Source organism: Petaurus breviceps, unplaced genomic scaffold (genome assembly GCF_028583685.1).
Source record: "Petaurus breviceps papuanus isolate PSGF00001 unplaced genomic scaffold, PetGlider_PUasm1.0 207, whole genome shotgun sequence".
Lineage (NCBI taxonomy): Eukaryota > Metazoa > Chordata > Mammalia > Diprotodontia > Petauridae > Petaurus > Petaurus breviceps.
This window is the reverse complement of record NW_027185850.1, coordinates 30,080,097-30,098,561: the sequence shown is the minus strand read 5'-3', so window position 1 is coordinate 30,098,561 and position 18,465 is coordinate 30,080,097. Positions and strand designations below refer to the sequence as shown.

At 45.9% G+C, this 18,465-nt stretch overlaps 2 protein-coding genes across 2 annotated transcripts in view; one reads left to right on the top strand and one right to left on the bottom strand.

The window, feature by feature from the left end:
* The window catches only part of LOC138165043 (translation initiation factor eIF2B subunit gamma-like), a 91,363-nt gene that overhangs the window by 52,444 nt on the left and 20,454 nt on the right, over window positions 1–18,465 (bottom strand). Inside the window, exons 4-5 of the mRNA XM_069093140.1 lie at window positions 12,538–12,697; window positions 4,487–4,598 (exon numbers count right to left, since the gene is read on the bottom strand). Of these exons, the coding sequence (XP_068949241.1) occupies window positions 4,487–4,598; window positions 12,538–12,697 (272 nt within the window). The remainder of the gene's footprint in view (window positions 1–4,486; window positions 4,599–12,537; window positions 12,698–18,465) is intronic.
* Window positions 4,880–18,465, top strand: part of LOC138164756 (uncharacterized) — a 37,277-nt gene continuing 23,691 nt past the window's right edge. Inside the window, exons 1-2 of the mRNA XM_069092720.1 lie at window positions 4,880–4,978; window positions 15,255–15,444. Of these exons, the coding sequence (XP_068948821.1) occupies window positions 4,880–4,978; window positions 15,255–15,444 (289 nt within the window). The remainder of the gene's footprint in view (window positions 4,979–15,254; window positions 15,445–18,465) is intronic.

The window sequence follows — 18,465 nt, the reverse complement described above, 5'->3', positions numbered from 1 at the left end:
CCCCCAGGAAAACAACTGCTTGAGCTCTCTTTCTAAGAAGGGAAGCAAACAAAGCTTGCAGAACACTCATGTTCTCTCCAGGCTACAAGCTGCCAAAGGCTAAATTGGAGAAGACTCCAAAATTCCAGCCTGTAAATCCTACATCTTGGGTCTCTGGGAAGTATCCTCACTGAACAGTTCATGTGGGGTCTGGGCAGGTGGCCCAGGACTCCACCCCCCTCACAAGGTCCCATTTCCCCAAAACCATAAAAAGGCACAGAGATTAAAGAGCAGAGGCTCCTAGCCCTACTCTGAAACCTCTGAAGGCCTGAGTCCAAGTCCAAGGAGGGGAGCAGGTCCAGCCTAGCCCCATGCAGTAATCCCTGTGAGGGTAATCCCAACAAGGAGCCATCTAGTGTGCCCTGGACAGCTCCAAGGAGGGGGTGTCAGCACTTCTCAGCGTGCTGTTCCACGCTGGCATGCTCTCTACTGGGCAGCTCTTCCTGATGCCAACCCTAAACTGGCCACTCTAAATGCCCCCTCCCCCAACCCCATGTTCCAGGTTCTACCTTGGGGGCTTCACAAGAACAGAGCACAGTGGGACTGTCACCTCCACATTCCTGGAAGCTCTATCTCTCTCGATGCAGTCCAAGATCCCATTTATTTGGGGGCGGTCACATCCCCCACGGGCTCATTCTGAGTTGTCAGGCCATCCAAACTCCCAGATTGTGTTCAGAACAACTGCTGCCTAACCACTTTATACATTACTTTCCTAAGACTCTCTTGCTTTTTTTTTTTTAAAGCAATCGGGGTTAAGTAACTTGCTCAAGGTTACACAGCCAGTTATTTCTGGGTGTGGTGCTAAATATCTGAGCCCGTATTTGATCCCAGGTCATCCCGACTCTGGGGCCGGTGCTCTTACTCACTGCACCACCTGGCCACCCCTAAGCAATTGCGGTTAAGTAATTTGCTCAAGGTTAAATGGCCAGGTGTTTCTGGGTGGGTGCAGACTCTCTTGCTTTTGATCAATACAAATCAAGGTCTCTGGATCTGAAATGAGGTAAAAAAATGAAAAGACTGACCCAGGACCTATATGAACACAATTACAAAACACTCTTCATACAAATAAAGTCAGATCTAACTAACTGGAAAAAACATCAGTTGCTTGTGGCTGGGTTGAGCTAATATAATAAAAATGACAATTTTACCTAAATTAAATTACATATTTAGTGCCATGCCAATCAATGTACCAAAAAAATACAGAGCTAGAAAAAATGATAACAAAATTCATTTGGAAGAAAAAAGGGTCCAGAATATCAGGGAATTAATGAAAAGAAACACTAGGGAGGGTGGCCTTGCCATGCCAGACTTTAATCTGTACTATAAAGCAGCAGTCATCAAAACTACTTGGTACTGGCTGAGGAATAGACCAGTGGATCAATGGAATAGATTAGGTACATGAGACTCAGCAGCCAATGACTATAGTAATCTACTGTTTGATAAACCCAAAGACCCCAGTTATTGGGATAAGAACTCACTATTTGACAAAAACTGCTGGGAAAACTGGTATATAGTATGGCAGAAACTGGGCATAGACCATTATCTAACACCATATACCAAAATCAAGTTGAAATGGGTACATGATCTAGGCTGATACTGTAAGTAGTCTGGGAGAGCAAGGAATAGTTTACCTGTCAGATCTATGGAAAAGGGAAGATTTTATAAGGAAACAAGAGGTAGAGAGCATTATAAAATGCAAAATGGATCATTTTCATTACATTAAATTGAAAAGTTTCTGTACAAATAAAGCCAATGTAACCAAGATTAAGAGGGAAGTGGAAAATTGGGAAAGAATTTTTACAACCAGTGTCTCTGATAAAAGCCTCATTTCTAAAACATACAAAGAACTGAATCAAATCTATAAGAATACATGTCATTCCCCAACTGATAAATGGTCAAAGGACATGAACAGGCAGTTTTCAGAGGATGAAATTAAATATATCTATAAGCAAATGAAAAAATGCTCTAAATCACTATTGATTAGAGAAATGCAAATCAAAACAACTCTGAGATACCACATCACCAACCAGATTGGCTAAGATGACAAAACAGGAAAATGATAAATGCTAGAGAGGATGTGGAAAAATTGGAACACTAATGCATTGTTGGTGGAGTTGTGAATTGATCTAACCATTCTGGAGAACAATCTGGAACTATGCCCAAAGGGCTATGAATAAGTCAATACCACTTCTAGGGTTGTATTCCAAAGAGATCATAGAAGTGGGAAGAGGACCCATATGTACAAAAATATTTATAGCAGCTCTTTTTGTGGTGACAAAGAATTGGAAATCAAGGGGATGCCCATCAATTGGGGAATGGCTGAACAAACTGTGGTATAAGAATGTAATGGAATACTCTTCTGCTATAAGAAATGAAGAGCAGACAGACTTCATAATAAACTGGAGAGACTTATATAAACTGATGCTGAGTGAGAAGAGCAGAACCAGAAGAAATCTGTACACAATTACAGACACAATGTATGTGTGATGACTAACTTTGATAGACTGGGCTCCTCTCAGCAATGGAAGGTTATAAGACAATTCCAAAAGGCTCATGATGGAAAGAGATATCCACATCTAGAGAAAGAACTGCACAGTCTGAATGCAGATTGAAGCAAACTATTTGCTCTCTTTCTTTTTCTTGTTTTGTTTTCTTTCCTCTTCCCCATTGTTCATTCCATTGGTTATAATCCTTCTTTACAACCTGACTAATATTTAATGTGAAGGTATTTGTAGATTCTCTGTTTGACTGCATGCCGCCATGGGGTGAGGGAGGGGGAGAAAATTTGAAACCCAAGGGATTGTGGAATTGAATCTTGTAAACTAAAAGTAAATAAACAATTGAAAAAAAAAAAAAAGAAATGAGAAGACTGTAAAGACTGCTGTCGCACCACAACAGAAGGCCCAGAAGCTTGGCCATCACAAGACTGAGGCAGAAAGCAGCCCAGTGCTTAGCTCTAGAGGCTCTCTCCCTGCTCCCTTCTGCAGACACCTGCCTCATCCAATCAACAAAGGAAACTCCCAAAGGGCACTGAGGACCAAGATCCAGGAAATGGGGGGAAATAATACTTAGAACAAAAAAACAGCCCTGCACAGTGAGAAGAGCCCTTGATCCAGACTCCCAAGAGCAGTACTTCCAGCCCAGATCTGTCACTAAAATCCCTATGGGAAGCCCCAGCCATCAGAGCCATCCCTACCACACCATGGTGGTGTGTCTGTATGTGCCTTATCTCCCCCACTCCCAGCCCCAGACTCCCCCATTAGAGCGTGAGCTCCTCAAGGCTGGGGCTCTTTCCCATCTTCCCTGTAGTCAGCAGGCTGAGCTCAGGGACTGGCACTTATGAAGTCCTGCCTGCCCAGCAATGCTTGTGCCAGGGGCCTCCTTGCCATTCTCCTCTGGTTTTGGACCGATGCCACTTTTTTATGTTGAGGTCCCAGTTCTATTTGGAGCTTATGATGCCTTACATGGGGCCTCCTCCCTGCCAGCTGCCTTCCGTTTTCCCAGTAGTTTGGGCTTAAACAGAAGTCTAGCTAAGCAGTCGTTGGCATTCTTGGATTTGCTGAACACTGGGCAAGCCCCAGTGGCTCACTGCTTTAGATCTTACTTACGTAGTCTGTGCCCTCCAGATCAACCAAAGCTTGGATTCCTCCTGCTTCATGGAACAAGGAAGATCTGGTGCTTTGAGGCCCCCTTCACCCAATTTTTTCCATGATTTCCTTGAGATTCCTGACCTTGTTTTTGTTCAGTCTGGCACTGTTCTAACAGCCACAGGCCAGACTGACAGTGCCTAGGCAGAGTTCCTAGTGAACGAAGGAAACACCAGATACACTACTTATTCACTGGCCACAAGCACATCAAATGAGATATTTGTCAAGTGCTTATCACAATGCCCAACATGCCCTGGCAGAGGGCAAGGACACCTCCTGATAGGTACAGAGGGAAGCACACAGATGACAGAAAGTCCAACCACTGCCCTTTCCACAGCCATGTGTTGTGACTGGAGAAGGGCCTCTATTCTTTGTATAGCATCTGGCGGAAGGGGGTCACTGGGTCAGCTGAAAGCTGACTTTTATCTTTATTTTTGTTAACTACAACATCACATAAAATATTCTGGCTGCCTTATGGCCCTATGCCCAGATAAAGCAAAAGACAAACAGCTAGATTTTGTGCCCACAGAAGGCTCTGAACAACCCTCCCCAAATGCATGCATGTACACATGACAGGCCCAAAAGGACATGATCCCAAACAAACCCAGGGCTTTTCAATCCTCCCTCTTCGAGGGTTTCCCCTGGCTGAAAAGGGTGGCAAGAAGGCAAAGGTTTCCTAATGATCGCCACCTTGGGGAAGAGGCGCAGGCACTGAGAGCCATTTCACACAGGTCAGCTGAGCTCACAACACTGTCCTCCCCACCTACTTCATACCAATTTGAGACACTGTCATGGCTTACCTCTGCAGGATGGATGCCTTAATGACGAGCTCTTCGTCCAAGTCGGCCTCATTAGCCATGAAGAGCAGCCTCTTGCCCGTGCTGTCCACTCCAATGAAGTCCCGCTGCTCCACTGAATCACAAGAAGCAGACTATCAGGCGTGCACTGGCTACCAGGGCCTTGGCTCACTAAGGAGCAAGCTCCCCCTCCTCAGAGCCAAACCCTGATACACGTAGAACCTTGATCCACATTACATGTTACCAGTGACACATTCACAGACCCCAAGAGAAGATGCGTGCAAAGCCAGTGCCCATCTGGCTCAAACAGGGGCCTGTGGAGCAGCTGCCTGGTTCCAATGGTAAAGGCGCCCCTTAGGGGGTGTCTGGGACTGTTCTCTAGTTATTCCTCAAAAGATGGCTATGCTGCTGCTAGGCAGCCTAAGGAACTGGAGAGCGAGTGGTCAAAGAGAAGAGAAGGGTATTTCAGGCAAAGACTTGAGCAGTGTGGAGAAGGTAAGCATCACATTCTAGGAACAGAGAGGAACCCAGCCAGCCTGTCCAGCAGGAAACAAGGCTACACATGGGCTGGGGCCAGGGCATCAACTCTGTGGTCACCCCCCTGAGGAGCCCTCTCACCCCAACAAAAAAGGAAATGGAACTGATTGGTCAGGACTGCTCTGAGTGATCCTGGATCGGCTGCTACATAACCATTCTCTAAGTATGGGCAGATGCAGTCACTCAGTCAGTTAACAAACATTTATGAAGTGCCTACTACATGCCAGCTATAGTTGTTCAGTCAGTCTGGTGTGTCTGACTCTTCATGATTGTTTCCTGTTTCCCCTAAATTGCTAGTAATAACCATTCTTATTATAATAAATAACATCCAAGCAATGCCAAGTCCTGTATAAGTATGTTTGCATTTGGGTCTCATGACAATCCTTCCAGAGAAATAACAGGCTTATTATTACTCCTACTCTACCTTGGAAAAAACAGACTCAGTTCAATGACTGCCCCAGGGTTACACAGCCTCCTAACTGCTATCAGAGGCAGAATATGAACCCAGACCCAAGGTCAAGACTAGCCATTCTTTTTTGCCAATTTATTTATTTATTTTTAGTTTTCAACATTTATTTCCACAAGATTTCGAGTTACAAATTTTTCTCCCCATCTTTCCCCTACCCCCACCCCAAAATAGCGAGCCTACTGAATACCCCTTCCCTCAATCTGTTCCCTCTTATATCCTACCCCCCTCCAACTTTCTAGTAGGGCAAGATGTATTTCTATACACCAGTGCCTGTATATCTTATTTCCCAGTTGCATGTAAAAAAAAACAAAACAATTTTTTTTTAAACATTTGTTTTTGAAACTTTGAGTTCCAGAGCCTTTCCCTTCTTCCCTCCTCACCCACCCCCACGGAAAGACAAGCAATTCAACATAGATTGTCCATGTGTAGTTACACAAAACATTTCCATAGTAGTTATATTGTGAAAGACTAACTATATTTCCCTGCATCCTATCGCGCCCCCCACTTATTCTATTTTCTACTTTGACCCTGTCCCTATTCAAATGTGTTTGCTTCTGACTACCCTTTCCCCCAATCTGCCCTCCCTTCTATCATACCCCCTCTCATCCCCTTTCCCCCTGCTTTCCTATAAGGTAAGATACCCAATTGAATGTATATGTTATTTCTTCCTTAAGCCAAATCCAGTGTGAGTAAGGTTGACCCATTTCCTTTCACCTTCCTGTTCTTCCCCTCCATTGTAACAGGGTTCTCTTGCCTCTTTTATGAGATAATTTACCCTAATCTATCTCTCCCTTTCTCCTTCGAATATATTCCTCTCACCTTTTAATTTTATTTTTTAGATATCATCCCTTCATAGTCAACTTATCCTGTGCCCTCTGTCTATGTATACATGTACTCACATAGGCACACACTCACATATCTATTTATACACACATATACCCCCCCTCTACATATACGTGTGTATATGTATATATGAAAAACCACTTAGAGTTGGCTCACATATTCCCTTCAACTATCATCATATTGACAAGTCTCATGAGTTGCAATTATTGTTTTTCCATGTAGGAATGTAAATAATTCAACTTTAATTACAGTTCCTTATGATTTCTTTTTCCTGTTTACCTTTTTATGTTTCTCTTGCTTCTTGTATTTTAAAGTCAAATTTTCTGTTCAACTCTGCTTTTTTCATTAAGAATGCTTGAAAATCCTCTCTTTCATTGAATGACCATATTTTCCCCTGTAGCATTATACTCAGTTTTGCTGAGTAGGTGATTCTTGGTTTTAATCCTAGCTCCTTTGACCTCTGGAATATCATATTCCAAGCCCTTGGATTCCTTAATGTAGAAGCTGCTAGGTCTTGTGTTATCCTGATTATGTTTACACAATACTCAAATTGTTTCTTCCTGACTGCTTGCAGTATTTTCTCCTTGACCTGGGAACACTGGAATTTGGCTATAATATTCCTAGGAGTTTTCTTTTTGGGATCTTTTTCAAGAGGTGATCGGTAAATTCTTTCAATTCTCTGGTTCTAGAATATCAGGGCAATTTTGCTTGTGAATTTCTTGAAAGACGGTGTCTAGGCTCTTTTTTTGATCATGGCTTTCATGTAGTCTAATAATTTTAAAATTGTCTCTCCTGGATCTATTTTCCAGGTCAGTGGTTTTTCCAGTGAGATATTTCATATTGCCTTCTATTTTTTCACTTATTTTTGAAATTCCTTTTCCATCTGACAAATTCAGCTTTTTAAGGCATTCTTCTCATTGGCTTTTTGGGCCTCTTTTGCCATTTGAGTTAGTCTACTTTTTTGGATTTTGGGGGTTTTTTTTGCTTTTTTTTTTTTTTTGGGCAATTGGGGTTAAGTAACTTCCCCAAGGTTACACGGCTAGTTTGTTTTTTTGTGTGCATGTGTGTGGGTGTTAAGTGTTTTAGGCCAGAACCCAAACTTGGGTCCTCCTGACTCTGGGGCCGGCACTTTACTCACTGCGCCACCTAGCCACCCTAAGAGTTAGTCTACTTTTTAAGGTGTTAATTTCTTCAGTATTTTTGGGGGTCTCCTTTAGCAGGCTGTTGATTCACTTTTCATGATTTCCTTGCATCATTATCATTTCTCTTTCCAGTTTTTCCTCCACTTCTCTTATCTGATTTTCAAAATCCTTCTTCAGCTCCTCCATGGCCTGTAACCAGTTGTTCATATTTTTCTTGGAAGCTTTTGATGCGCAAGTTCTGACTTCATTGTCCTCCTCCAGTTCCGTGCCTTTGATCCTTTTGGTCCCCAAAAAAGGATTTTATGGTCTGACTGGGCTTCCTCTGCTTGATTATTTTGCCAATTACTTGACTTTTGAGTTCTCTGCCACGGTAGAACTCTGCTTCCAGAATGGAGAGAGCTTTTTCCCAAATGGCTGGGGTTTTCGCAGCTGCCAGAGCTATTAGTTGGGCACCGTCTCTACAGCCCCCACAAGCTCTGACACACTGGCCACACACCCCAGGACCACCACTCAAGACCGCGACCCAGATCCAAGCAGGTCAAAGCAAAAGCCATTACCCTCTGAATGGTCACTTGGTCCCTCTACAACCTGCAGGCCAGGAGCTCTGGAAGCAGCCACACGGCAGCAGCTTCTCCACTTCTCGCCCCGGGGGCAGGGGCTAGACCAAGCTCTTCCTTCACCCTTCCAGCAGAGTTCTCCACTGACCTTTTATTTTCTCTTTGGCGTTTATGGGTTGAGAAGTCTGGACACTGCCAAAGCTGCTGGTGATTCGCTCTCCTGAAGTCTGCTCTGGCTCACAGCTCATGGGGGACTGTGCTTGGCTCCCAGCGTGCTCCGGTAGACCTTTCCTGTCGGCCTGCCAGGCTGCCTTCAGTGGGAGATTTGTTTCTCTCTGTCTCTTTGTGGGCTCTGTAGCTCTAAAATTTGTTTAGAGTCATTTTTTTTACAGGTATTAGAAGTAGTGGGAGCCAGAGCCCAGGCCAAGTTTGTGCTTTTACTCCACCATCTTGGCTTTGCCCCAAGACTAGCCATTCTTAATCTGATTCCATTCAATTCCTCAAGCAAGTATTCAATGTTCACTGAGTGCCAGCAAGGAAAGATACAAAGCCATCGATGCTTTGGAGACACATTCTACAGCAGATTCCTGGCCAGCTCCACCTAAGTCTGAGCTTTAAGGATAGTGAGCATTATTTTTGGTGGAGTTGTGAACTGATCCAGCCATGCAGAGTGAGCATTTGTGGGGCACTTTAAGGTTACCAGAGCACTTACAGATACTGTCTCATCTGATCCTTAAAACAACCCTGGGAGGGGTTAATCCCCATTTCACAGATGGGCACTCTCTCCACTGTGCCACACCCAGACTAGGAAGCCTCAGGCACAAAACATTTCAAGAGAGAAAGTGTGGTGCAGTGAGAAACACACTGGGTTTGGAGTCAAGAGCCCTGGGCTCACACTGTGTCTGACGTTTACCAACTTGATGACTCTGGGCAGGTGATGAATTTAGGGAGGCTCCAAAAGGGCCCTGGAGAGGACTGACATCCAGAGATGCCAGTGGCCCCAGCTATGGAGTTAATCTTAGATTCTATGTGCTTCTTGTAGTGCCCAAATGAGATAACATATGGACAAAAGCATTTAAAGCAGCCCTGTACACATGTTAGCTGTATCTTTAACACAAAAAACTGTGCCTGAGCATCTTAGCCTGTGAAGTGTGGGGGATGGACTAGGCCAGGGGCAGGGAAACTTCACAAAACAAATCCCTTTAACAAATGAATTTGTTCTGTAAAACTTGGACTCAGTCAAAAGGCTGCACCCAAGGACCTAGAGGGTCACATGTGGCCTCGAGACTGCAGTTCCCCACCCCTGGACTAGGCCTTAGCTCAAGCCACAGTCCTACAAAGAGAATGCATCAAATAGGAGCCAGGGTTTGAAAGGGCATACACAGTTTATGGAGCAGGCAGGCAGATTATGCACTCTTCATCATTTGGGGGCCATGGACCCCTTAGGCAGTCTGGCAAAGCCAAAACTACTGTGGTTTATGGCCTGCATTCATAATTAAAAGACATGCTAGATTTCAAGTGAAAATAAAGTTCCATCCAAGATGATGGACCCTCTGAAATCTCTGGACCCATGGGCCCCAGTTAAGAACCCCTGCTCAAATCCAGAGCTAGAAATGACCTTGGGAATCATATCATCTAGCCCCCTCAGTTTAAAGATGAGGGAAATGAGGCCCAGAGAGATCAAGCAACTTGCACGTGACCATCCAGCTGGTCAATGGCAGAAGTGAAACTGGAGTTCAGATCTCCCAGCTCATAGGTCAGTGTTCTCCATACCTCAAGCCCACCTATGAAGGGCTCCATCATATTGACACTGGACTGAATAACCAAGTCCCCAGTGGAATGACTCTGATTCAAACATGCAAAGAAAAACTTAGGATGTTATTTTTGGATAAATCCTGGAATATTCTGGCCCTGCCCAACTCCTTGGGGCTCACAAAACCACATAACGAAAGGAAGGGCCTGGAACCAACAGTTTACAGATAATTTTTCAGCTAAGTTGTATTTTTAACTCTTTCCCCACTCCCGTTGGTCTCCAATTATATTTTCTCCCTTATAGCTGAGAGAATAATCATGATCTCAATGAAGTTAAAATCCCAGCCCCCTGCACAGCTTAGTTCTGAGAAAACCCAACTTTCCTTTGGAAGAAAATGAGCTCCCTTCAAAGCCTGCCTCTGGAAAAGTGCTTCAGCATAGTCAGGACCTCACTGTGAAGTTGAGGATATAAGGCCACCCCTTTTCCTACAAGCCCCCTCCATGGCACTAGGCCCTCTTGTTTCATCAGTATTGGGGCCCCAAGGCTCCATCTTCATTCAATTCCCTACATTCCTCCCTCAGGATGAGCATCCATTCCAATAGTGTGAACCTTGATCCCTGAGAACAACATGGCTCCAGCTATCTGCATGTCTTCTCCCCAAGCAACAGCATCCCTGTTCCAGTGACAACTCTAACTTTGTCCCTTGTCTCTTCAATTCTTTCACCATGTCAGATGCTTCTTCCTTTGCTGAAATTCCTTCCCCCACCTTCTCTTCGTACCATTGCAACTCTTGTGCCCCTCATTCACAAGTGGTTAAAAGAATCACAGAATCCCAAAGGTTTGAAAGGGCCCTCTGAGGTCCGGCCCTATACATATTCAAAACAGGAATCCTCTCCATAACATCCAAAGGGTAATCTAGCCTCCACTAGAAGACCACCAGGGATAGGGAACTCAAAAGGGATATATGGGGTGTTCAGGAGCATTAGCACTTCTGGCATGAGGGTTTGCTGAGTGCTTTTTGGGGCTGCTCATCCACCTTTGGGGTCTACCCTCACCTGGTGCTCCAGGAAGCTGTAGCAAGTCTAGCGGGTCACACCTGGGTAAAACCATCTCGGCAAATGGGTTAAACCAGGATGAAGATAACCAACAGGCCTCAAACATGACAGTGAGTTAGGGGGCCATCTACACCAAAAGCATGTGAAGGGGGCGGCTAGGTGGCTCAGTGAGTAAAGCGCCAGCCCTGGAGTTAGGAGGACCCGAGCTCAGTTCTGGCCTCAGACACTTAACACCCACACCTACACCCACACCCACACACAAACTAGCCTTTTAACCTTGGGCAAGTTACTTAACCCAAATTGTTCTCCAAAAAGGCAAAAAAAAAAAAAAAGAAGAAGAAATCAGGGGTGGCTAGGTGGCGCAGTGAATAGAGCACCGGCCCTGGAGTCAGGAGTCCCTGAGTTCAAATCTGGCCTCAGACACTTAACACACAAAAAACTAGCCATGTGACCTTGGACAAGTTACTTAACCCCAACTGCCCTCCAGAAAGCAAAAAAAGCATGTGGAGACTTTCCCCAGAAGGATGCCACCCAAAAAGCCAGCAGCGTCTTGCTTTGACCAGAGATTGGCCAAGCCCGGCACAGCCTGGAGGGCTCTGTGTTCAGAGGCAGGAAGAAGGGAGGCTCCCCAGAAGCCAATACAAGTTCCTCCTTACTGGGCTGACAGTAAAGTTAAGGCTGCAGGAGGCTTCAATCAATTCAGTGACCAAGATGCCTCCAGAGGCCCTGGGAGAAGGCAAGTTACTGACAGGAGTGATTCACTCAAGGGGCTGAAGAAGACACAAGTTTGTAGCCACAGTCAATGTGGGAATCCACTTTTCTTTCTTTTCAATGGGGGAGGGGAAGGTGTTTGTTAATTGAAAAATTAAATTTTAAAAAGAAGATGGCTGAGGGAAAGGGGTGAGAGGTGGAGATGGGAGAAGGGAAGGGAGGGAAAAGGCCTCAGTGAAGAGGCAGACTGATAACACTAGTGATACCCAACATCTACAGAGCCCATTCCCTCCTTAGATTGATCTCTAACTGGAGGGAAAGAGAAGAAAGCTTGGAAGAATGGAGGCGGTAAGAGGACAGCGGCACCCCCTCTTCAATGGCCATCTCATTCCTCTGCTACAATCCAAAAGGCCTTCTCCCCACTGGGACATCTGACCTCAGAAGGCCCCAGAGCTCATAAGGAGAAGGGCCCAAGGAGGCTCGTGTGCTGTGGACAGATGGCTCCGAGGGGGCTGACAGGCCATCCCCTGGGGGGCCCAGGGGCTTCTCATTTATCTGTTGTACCTGGCAGGAAACAAAGGCCTCGACAACCAGGGGAAGAGGCAAAACTTGTTCTTTTGAAACCTGGAGGGCTAAACAGGAAGCACTGTTTATTGCCAGTGTGGGTAGGACCCCACTCTGGGAGGGTTAAGTCTAGTATATGGTAGATATTAGGGTTCTTGTCTGGGTGACAAGGATCCAACCTCAATACCCCCTGGGTCTTTTCCACCTCTCAGAGCCTGGGACTTAGGGAAGGACCTGGACATGACTGTTGAAGATGGAAAGGCACAGATGGGTTGCAGTCAACACTAGGGGATGGAGGTCAGTGCTTTATGAAAATATATTGGTTGGACTTTGATAATGAGAGGCTGAAACAATGTCACCTTGAATCCTAGCTCTCTTCTGCTATGAGACAGGTGGAAGAACAACGCCTCAGGTGTTTCTTACCTGGCTTGTTTTTTCCTTTCTGTCCTGGGACCGGTTCTAGGGACGCTTGGCCTTTCTTCATCAACATAGAAAGGGAAGCATCATGTGCTCGGAACAGGTCCACAACCTCATGGAGTGCAACATCTGTTATCAGATCACAGCTCAGCAACAACACATCTGTCTGGCAGGCAGGAGAAAGGGGGCGTCAGAACCACAAAGTGACAAACTCTCTCTCTCTCTCTCTGATTCATGGGGGCTCAGGAACAGTGGCAAAAAGGACAATCAGTATCTTCACCAAGTAGCTGTGCCTAAGTCAAATCATGGACTAACTAGGAAAAGGTGAGTTTAAATCAATCCGTTGGGAGAGAGGATTGAGGGAAGAGAAAGGGTGGAGGGGGTGTTGAGAGGGAAAGGGTGAGAGAGGGAGATTAACTCACTTCACCTGGGTACAGAGGACACTTTAAAAATGCACCCCAAAGTTACAAAGTCTTAGGCAAAGAAGCAAAGGTGCCAGGACTCCAGGTGCTGCCCACAGTACTGTCCAGGGCTGAAGGAAGAGAAGGTCAGCCTTTGGAAGGGGGGCAATGATGGGCAGGCCAACCCCCAAGCTGGAAGGGGCCTCTGAAGCCATAGGCCCAAGGCCCTCATTGAGGGGGGTCTGAGCTCCTCTTTTCCTTCCCAATGCATAACTGTACCAGAAATAAGAACTGCTGGGCTGAGCCCCAGAGGGCAGAATCAAGAACAATGAGGGGGACAGGCTGCCTGTCAGGAAACACTTCTTTATTCTTTACACTAAGAGCTGCCCCAAAGGGGAAGCTGTTTCGACAGTCAGAAGCTGGATGCCCACTTTCAAGTGTGTACTACAGTGGTGAGCTGTTGTAGTCCCTTCCGATCCTAAAATTCTAGGATTCCAGGACCCAGAGTCACTCCCCAGCAGCTGGCAGCTGCCACACACAGAGCATCAGGCCAACAGATGCTGGAGGTGCTCCCCAAATGCTTTCCTGCACCCCCACAGCTCTGGGACAGGCTACATGCCCATTCTTTTCTTGTATCTATAGGCAAACTCTTAGCAGAGTGAATGCAAGAGCCCAGAGGGCCACAAGGCCAGGGAACCCCTGCTTGTCTGCCTGCCATCTGTTTTCTTTCACTCTCCCAATATGTAAATAATCAGCCCTGGCAAAGGCAGGCAAACCCCCCCCCCACTTCCCCCACCCCAAAGGCCTTGCACACAGGGCTCTCCCCATCAGCCCTAGTTCCACACAGAACCTGCATCCCCCAGCCCAGGAATGAGCAGAGGCTCAGTCAGCCCATTTTGGGAACCTCTGACATAAACTGAGCTTTCTTTTCTCCTTCTTTCCCTCCCTGGAGGCATCAGTTCTCCCTAAGTTTGATAGTCACAGAGACATTAAGAGGACCCAGGGCCTCTCTGCTTTTGGCTTTCCTGTGGCTGCCACAGAAACACTGGCCACTCCAGCTTAGCTTTTCCTTCTACAAACGTCCTTGGCTAGGTCACGTAAAGCCAGCAGACACCTTCCTGAGCAAGCAGGTCCACAGCTCACATATAAAGGGAGGCGGCCCCTGGGATGCAAAGTGACTTTGTGAGCTTGGGAAAAAACCTAGTCTATGGGATAAAGACTCTAATAATCCCACAAAGCCACTGAGCCTAACTTGGCAAGTGAGACACTTGCAGCCCCACAAAATCATCCAAGACACTGACAGTGAACATTGTACAAATCTTGAGGCAGTTTTTTGTTTGGGGGATAAAAGAAAAATACAGGAGAGGAGCCCTGTGAGGCCTGAGGATAGTCTTGGGGCCTCGCCAACAAAGCGGCTGCCCAGGGACTGCAGGCCGCCTGCCCCACGCACAGCAGGGGAAAGGGTGGGAGGCCTGCCTGTCTGAGGACAGAAAGAGATGGGCATGTGCAGGAGAAACCACTTGGGCGGCAAAGAGCCCTGGAAAGGAGGGGAGGCAAAGACAGGCCAAGCCCACCCGCCAGGCTGATGACCCCTCCCCCCTTCAGGCCAGAACAGCCTCTCTACAAGACCAGCAAATGTCAATCTGGTCAAAGGTCAAAAGAGGAACAAAAAAGGCCAAAGCAGGAGTCCTTTCCCTGAAAAAAAACCTCATGATAATTTTAGAAATAACTCAATGGCCCAACCCTAAATGGAACAAATCTGGTGTTCCCCCTCCACTGAGGAAGTCTTCTCAGGCCACATCTGTTCCATCTCTCCTAATTCTGCCCTTGCTGCAAGTGCTGATACACACCCATCAGTCACCTATCTGCAACGTCATTTGGGGGGAGGATACTTGGTGGTTTGACTAAATGAGATACCAAATGTTTTAAAACAAAATTTATCAATAAAAACAGAAAATATCTTCTGGGTAACAGAAAGTAACTGGTCTGACCTTGGGTAGGTCCCTTCCAAACAACCTTTAGGAGCTGGAGAGAGACAAACACCTGTGGATTCGTGATCTGAAAGCAAAATGTCACACCCACCCCACCCCCCCAAAAAGGGGAAGAGAGCAGGGATGGAGACACTGAAGAAAATAAAACGTTCAGACTAGGATTCGGTTACCTTTGACAAACTGTGGGTAGTAGTAGGTTTTATGTGTCATTAGTTTTTCTGGTGGTTCTCATTAATACTTATTAAATTACACATTTTGAAAAGAAAAACAAAAAACCCACCCAGGCAGAAAAGTTGGGAAGTTGTGACAAAGAGGGAATTTCCACGTGCAGCCAGCCAGCGGCTCAGGGCACGGGGACCAAGGGCAGCCCGTGAGCACCCTGACAGCAGGCACTCAGGCTCTGCACAGCATCCCATCTGCTCTGCTCAATGGGATGGCAGGCCTCAGCACACAAGAAGCACACTCCCTGCCTGTTGCAAACAACGTTCTCCTCACCAGAAAACTTCTTAAGGCTCTCCAAGGTGAGGCAACTTGTCTATGGGGACACAGCGAGGCCCCTGTGTGACCATGGGCAGCTCCTTCCCAGCCTCTGCACACAGGCCTCCTTGCTGCAACCTCTCTGAGGCCCCCCACACTCTTGCCACCCTGTCCACTGTCCTGCCCCACCCCTCATGTAATGAGGAGTCCCTGCACCTCCCACCCCACCAGACCAGGCTGCAACATGTCTGCAGCTTTATAGAATACAACCATCCTCTGAACTTCAAAACACTCTAATAACTCAGACGTTAGGGTGATTATCCCCATTTTCCTAATTGTAAGACTGAGGCCTAGGGAAGGACTAAGTGTGATTTGCCCAAGGCCAAAGAGAGAATCCTGTCTAGCACCCTGAGCGCTGGCTCCAGCCTACCCCACAGCACCCCCTCCCACAGACAGTGAGCCAAATGAACCTTCAAGCTGTTCCATACACCGGCCCTTCCATCTCCTGTCTCCATGCCCACGCTGCTCCCCTCCCTCCCTCCTCACCTCTGCCTCACAGAATCCCTCCTTTGCTTCAAAGCTCAGTTCCTCCTCCACCCCCATCACCCTGGCATTTGGGTGGCATGTACGGCTTTTTATTTCTATAGGGTGTTATCCCTCCCAACACAATGCAGGCTCCTTAAGTATGAGGGCCATTCCAGTTCTGCCTTTGTACCCAGAGGGCCTGGCCTACAGTGGGTACTTTATAAGTATTCACTAAATTTTTTCCTATCTTACACTTCAAAAGCTTCAAAAGTTCAGATTTTGAGAGCTGAAAGAGATGACTGCAAACCATCTAGTCCAGCCCTGAACCAAGGAGCCTCACTCTCTTAATCCTGCATCTGTTAATGTACCCTTGGATCTCAATGCACTGACTCCTGTGGAGCTTGGGGTCCACTCATACCCCCAGATCTTTTTCACACAAAATGCTGTCTAACCATACCTCTCTGATCTTGTACTTGTGAAGTTTATTTCATTTTTAGCCTCCCGGTTTCCTTCAAGTCTAAAGAAAAGAACTAAGTAAGTCCAGGAATAAAATTAATACGACATTAATAACCAGCTGATAAAATAAGTCCCAAATTTAATGAGTTTCCAGAAACAGGGCTTCTAAAAATCAAAGCTCCACATAAATCATCAAATTGAAGAGAAGAGACAGGTCTGGCAGCAGAAAGCCTCAGGGACTTGCTAGGTTCTAGTGGCAGCTCAGTGACCTGTCACCCTCCAGAACTTCAGAGCATTTTGGGCTCACTTTGATGCTCAGCTCCCTCCTTGGTAAAAATGAAGATGTTGGACTCACAAACCTCGAAGAGTCCTGACAGCTCAGACCTTCTAGGCCTTATAGTTCTCCCCAAATGGAGCATCCTCTGAACACTACCAGTGACCTTGGACATGATATTCCAACTGTTTACATCTTGGTTGCCTGGGATATAAAATAAAAGAGCTGATTGCTAGGTACATACCTAAGGAGATTAACAACAGAAAGAAAAGTTCCACACGTGCCAAAATATTCACAATAGCATTTTTTGTGTGGGATCAAAGAACTGGAAACAAAGTGAGTCCCCATCAGTTAGGGCAGAGTTAAACAAACTGTGGAATATTATTGCACAACTATGAGAAATTCAGAAAAATCTGGGTAGACCTGTATGAACAGATATTGAGCTGTATGCTGTGGGGAAAATAGGGCACATCTGGAATGACTGTCCATTAATATAACTAAATTAAGCTAAAATAAAGGGGCTGATCCCACTGTCAAAGACGTAATAACCAGAATATCCATCGCTGTACTATTTGTGGCAAAGAACTGCAAACAAAGTAGATGCCCGTTCATTGAGGAACGGCTAAAACAAGTGTGAAACAGGAATGTAATGCAGTATTACATCCCACACTATGGGAAATGATGCACATAATGAATGCAGAGAAGCATGGGAAGCCTTATATGAACGGATGCCAAGTGAAGTCAGAAGAACCCGGAGAACAATGAAAACAATGTAGATGAAAAGCGCACCAAAACCAAATGATGTGAAATTACAATGACCGAATTCAGCCCCCCAAAAGAAGGGTGGGTAGATACCCGCCCACACTTTACTGTGCAGATGGGAAGGGCAATGAGTGGTCAGACTTTTCTGATGCGCTGGTTAGTTTTGCTGAACTGGTTTTTTTGTTCTTCCCCCCCACCTAAATAAGGAGCAGTGGGGGTAGCGTTAGGGGAATAGGACATGCTGGGAATTACAGATGATGTAAAAATAAGACACCTACAAAAACATATCCAATGGAAATAAAATGCAGTCCCTAGAACTGGGGAAAAGGGGGAAAGGGTAGTCAGCTAGATGATTTCTGTCCCTTCTAGTTCTAAAGCCCATCTATAACCTTGGTTAGTTAGGTAAAAACCCTTCCCTGTCTGATTTTCATGGAGTTCTGCATGTATTAAAACTTGGATTGCTACCATAGGAAAGAAGGTCTGTCACTGGAATCAAGTTTCATTTCACGTTCTCTCTGTTTTTCCCACAATCACTTTCTGAAGAATTGACCAATTTTGATGAAATTTGAAACATTCCTAAGGGGTATCAAGTTACATCTTAATTTTGTTTTGTGGTTTGTCTGCCAGGTTGAAACAAAACAACAGCCAACGCATATTTAAATAGGCGGATCTTCTGTAATTTTTAACAGATTTCACTGAAATCTGGTACCTGGGTAGGGCACAAAATTGTGTGATTGATTAGACTGTGTTAGCACGGTCCCCAGAAACACTGGTGCCGTGGAGTCTGAAACAGGCAGCCCCCTCCTCAGAGCTCTAAAGCACCGTCTGTGCTCCCTAAACTTGGGCTCAAACTCCAGAAAGCTGGGCAGCTCAATTCCCTTCAACCAGCATTTCTTAACACTTTCAACATGAGAGGTCCTATACTAATCAGTGGGGATGCAAAATAAAATAGACCTAGAACTTGGGGAAAGAAGCTTACATTCCCCTGGGAATAAACACAGACACAAATAGATAAAACATTTCAACAAAGTAATTTGGCATGGGGGAG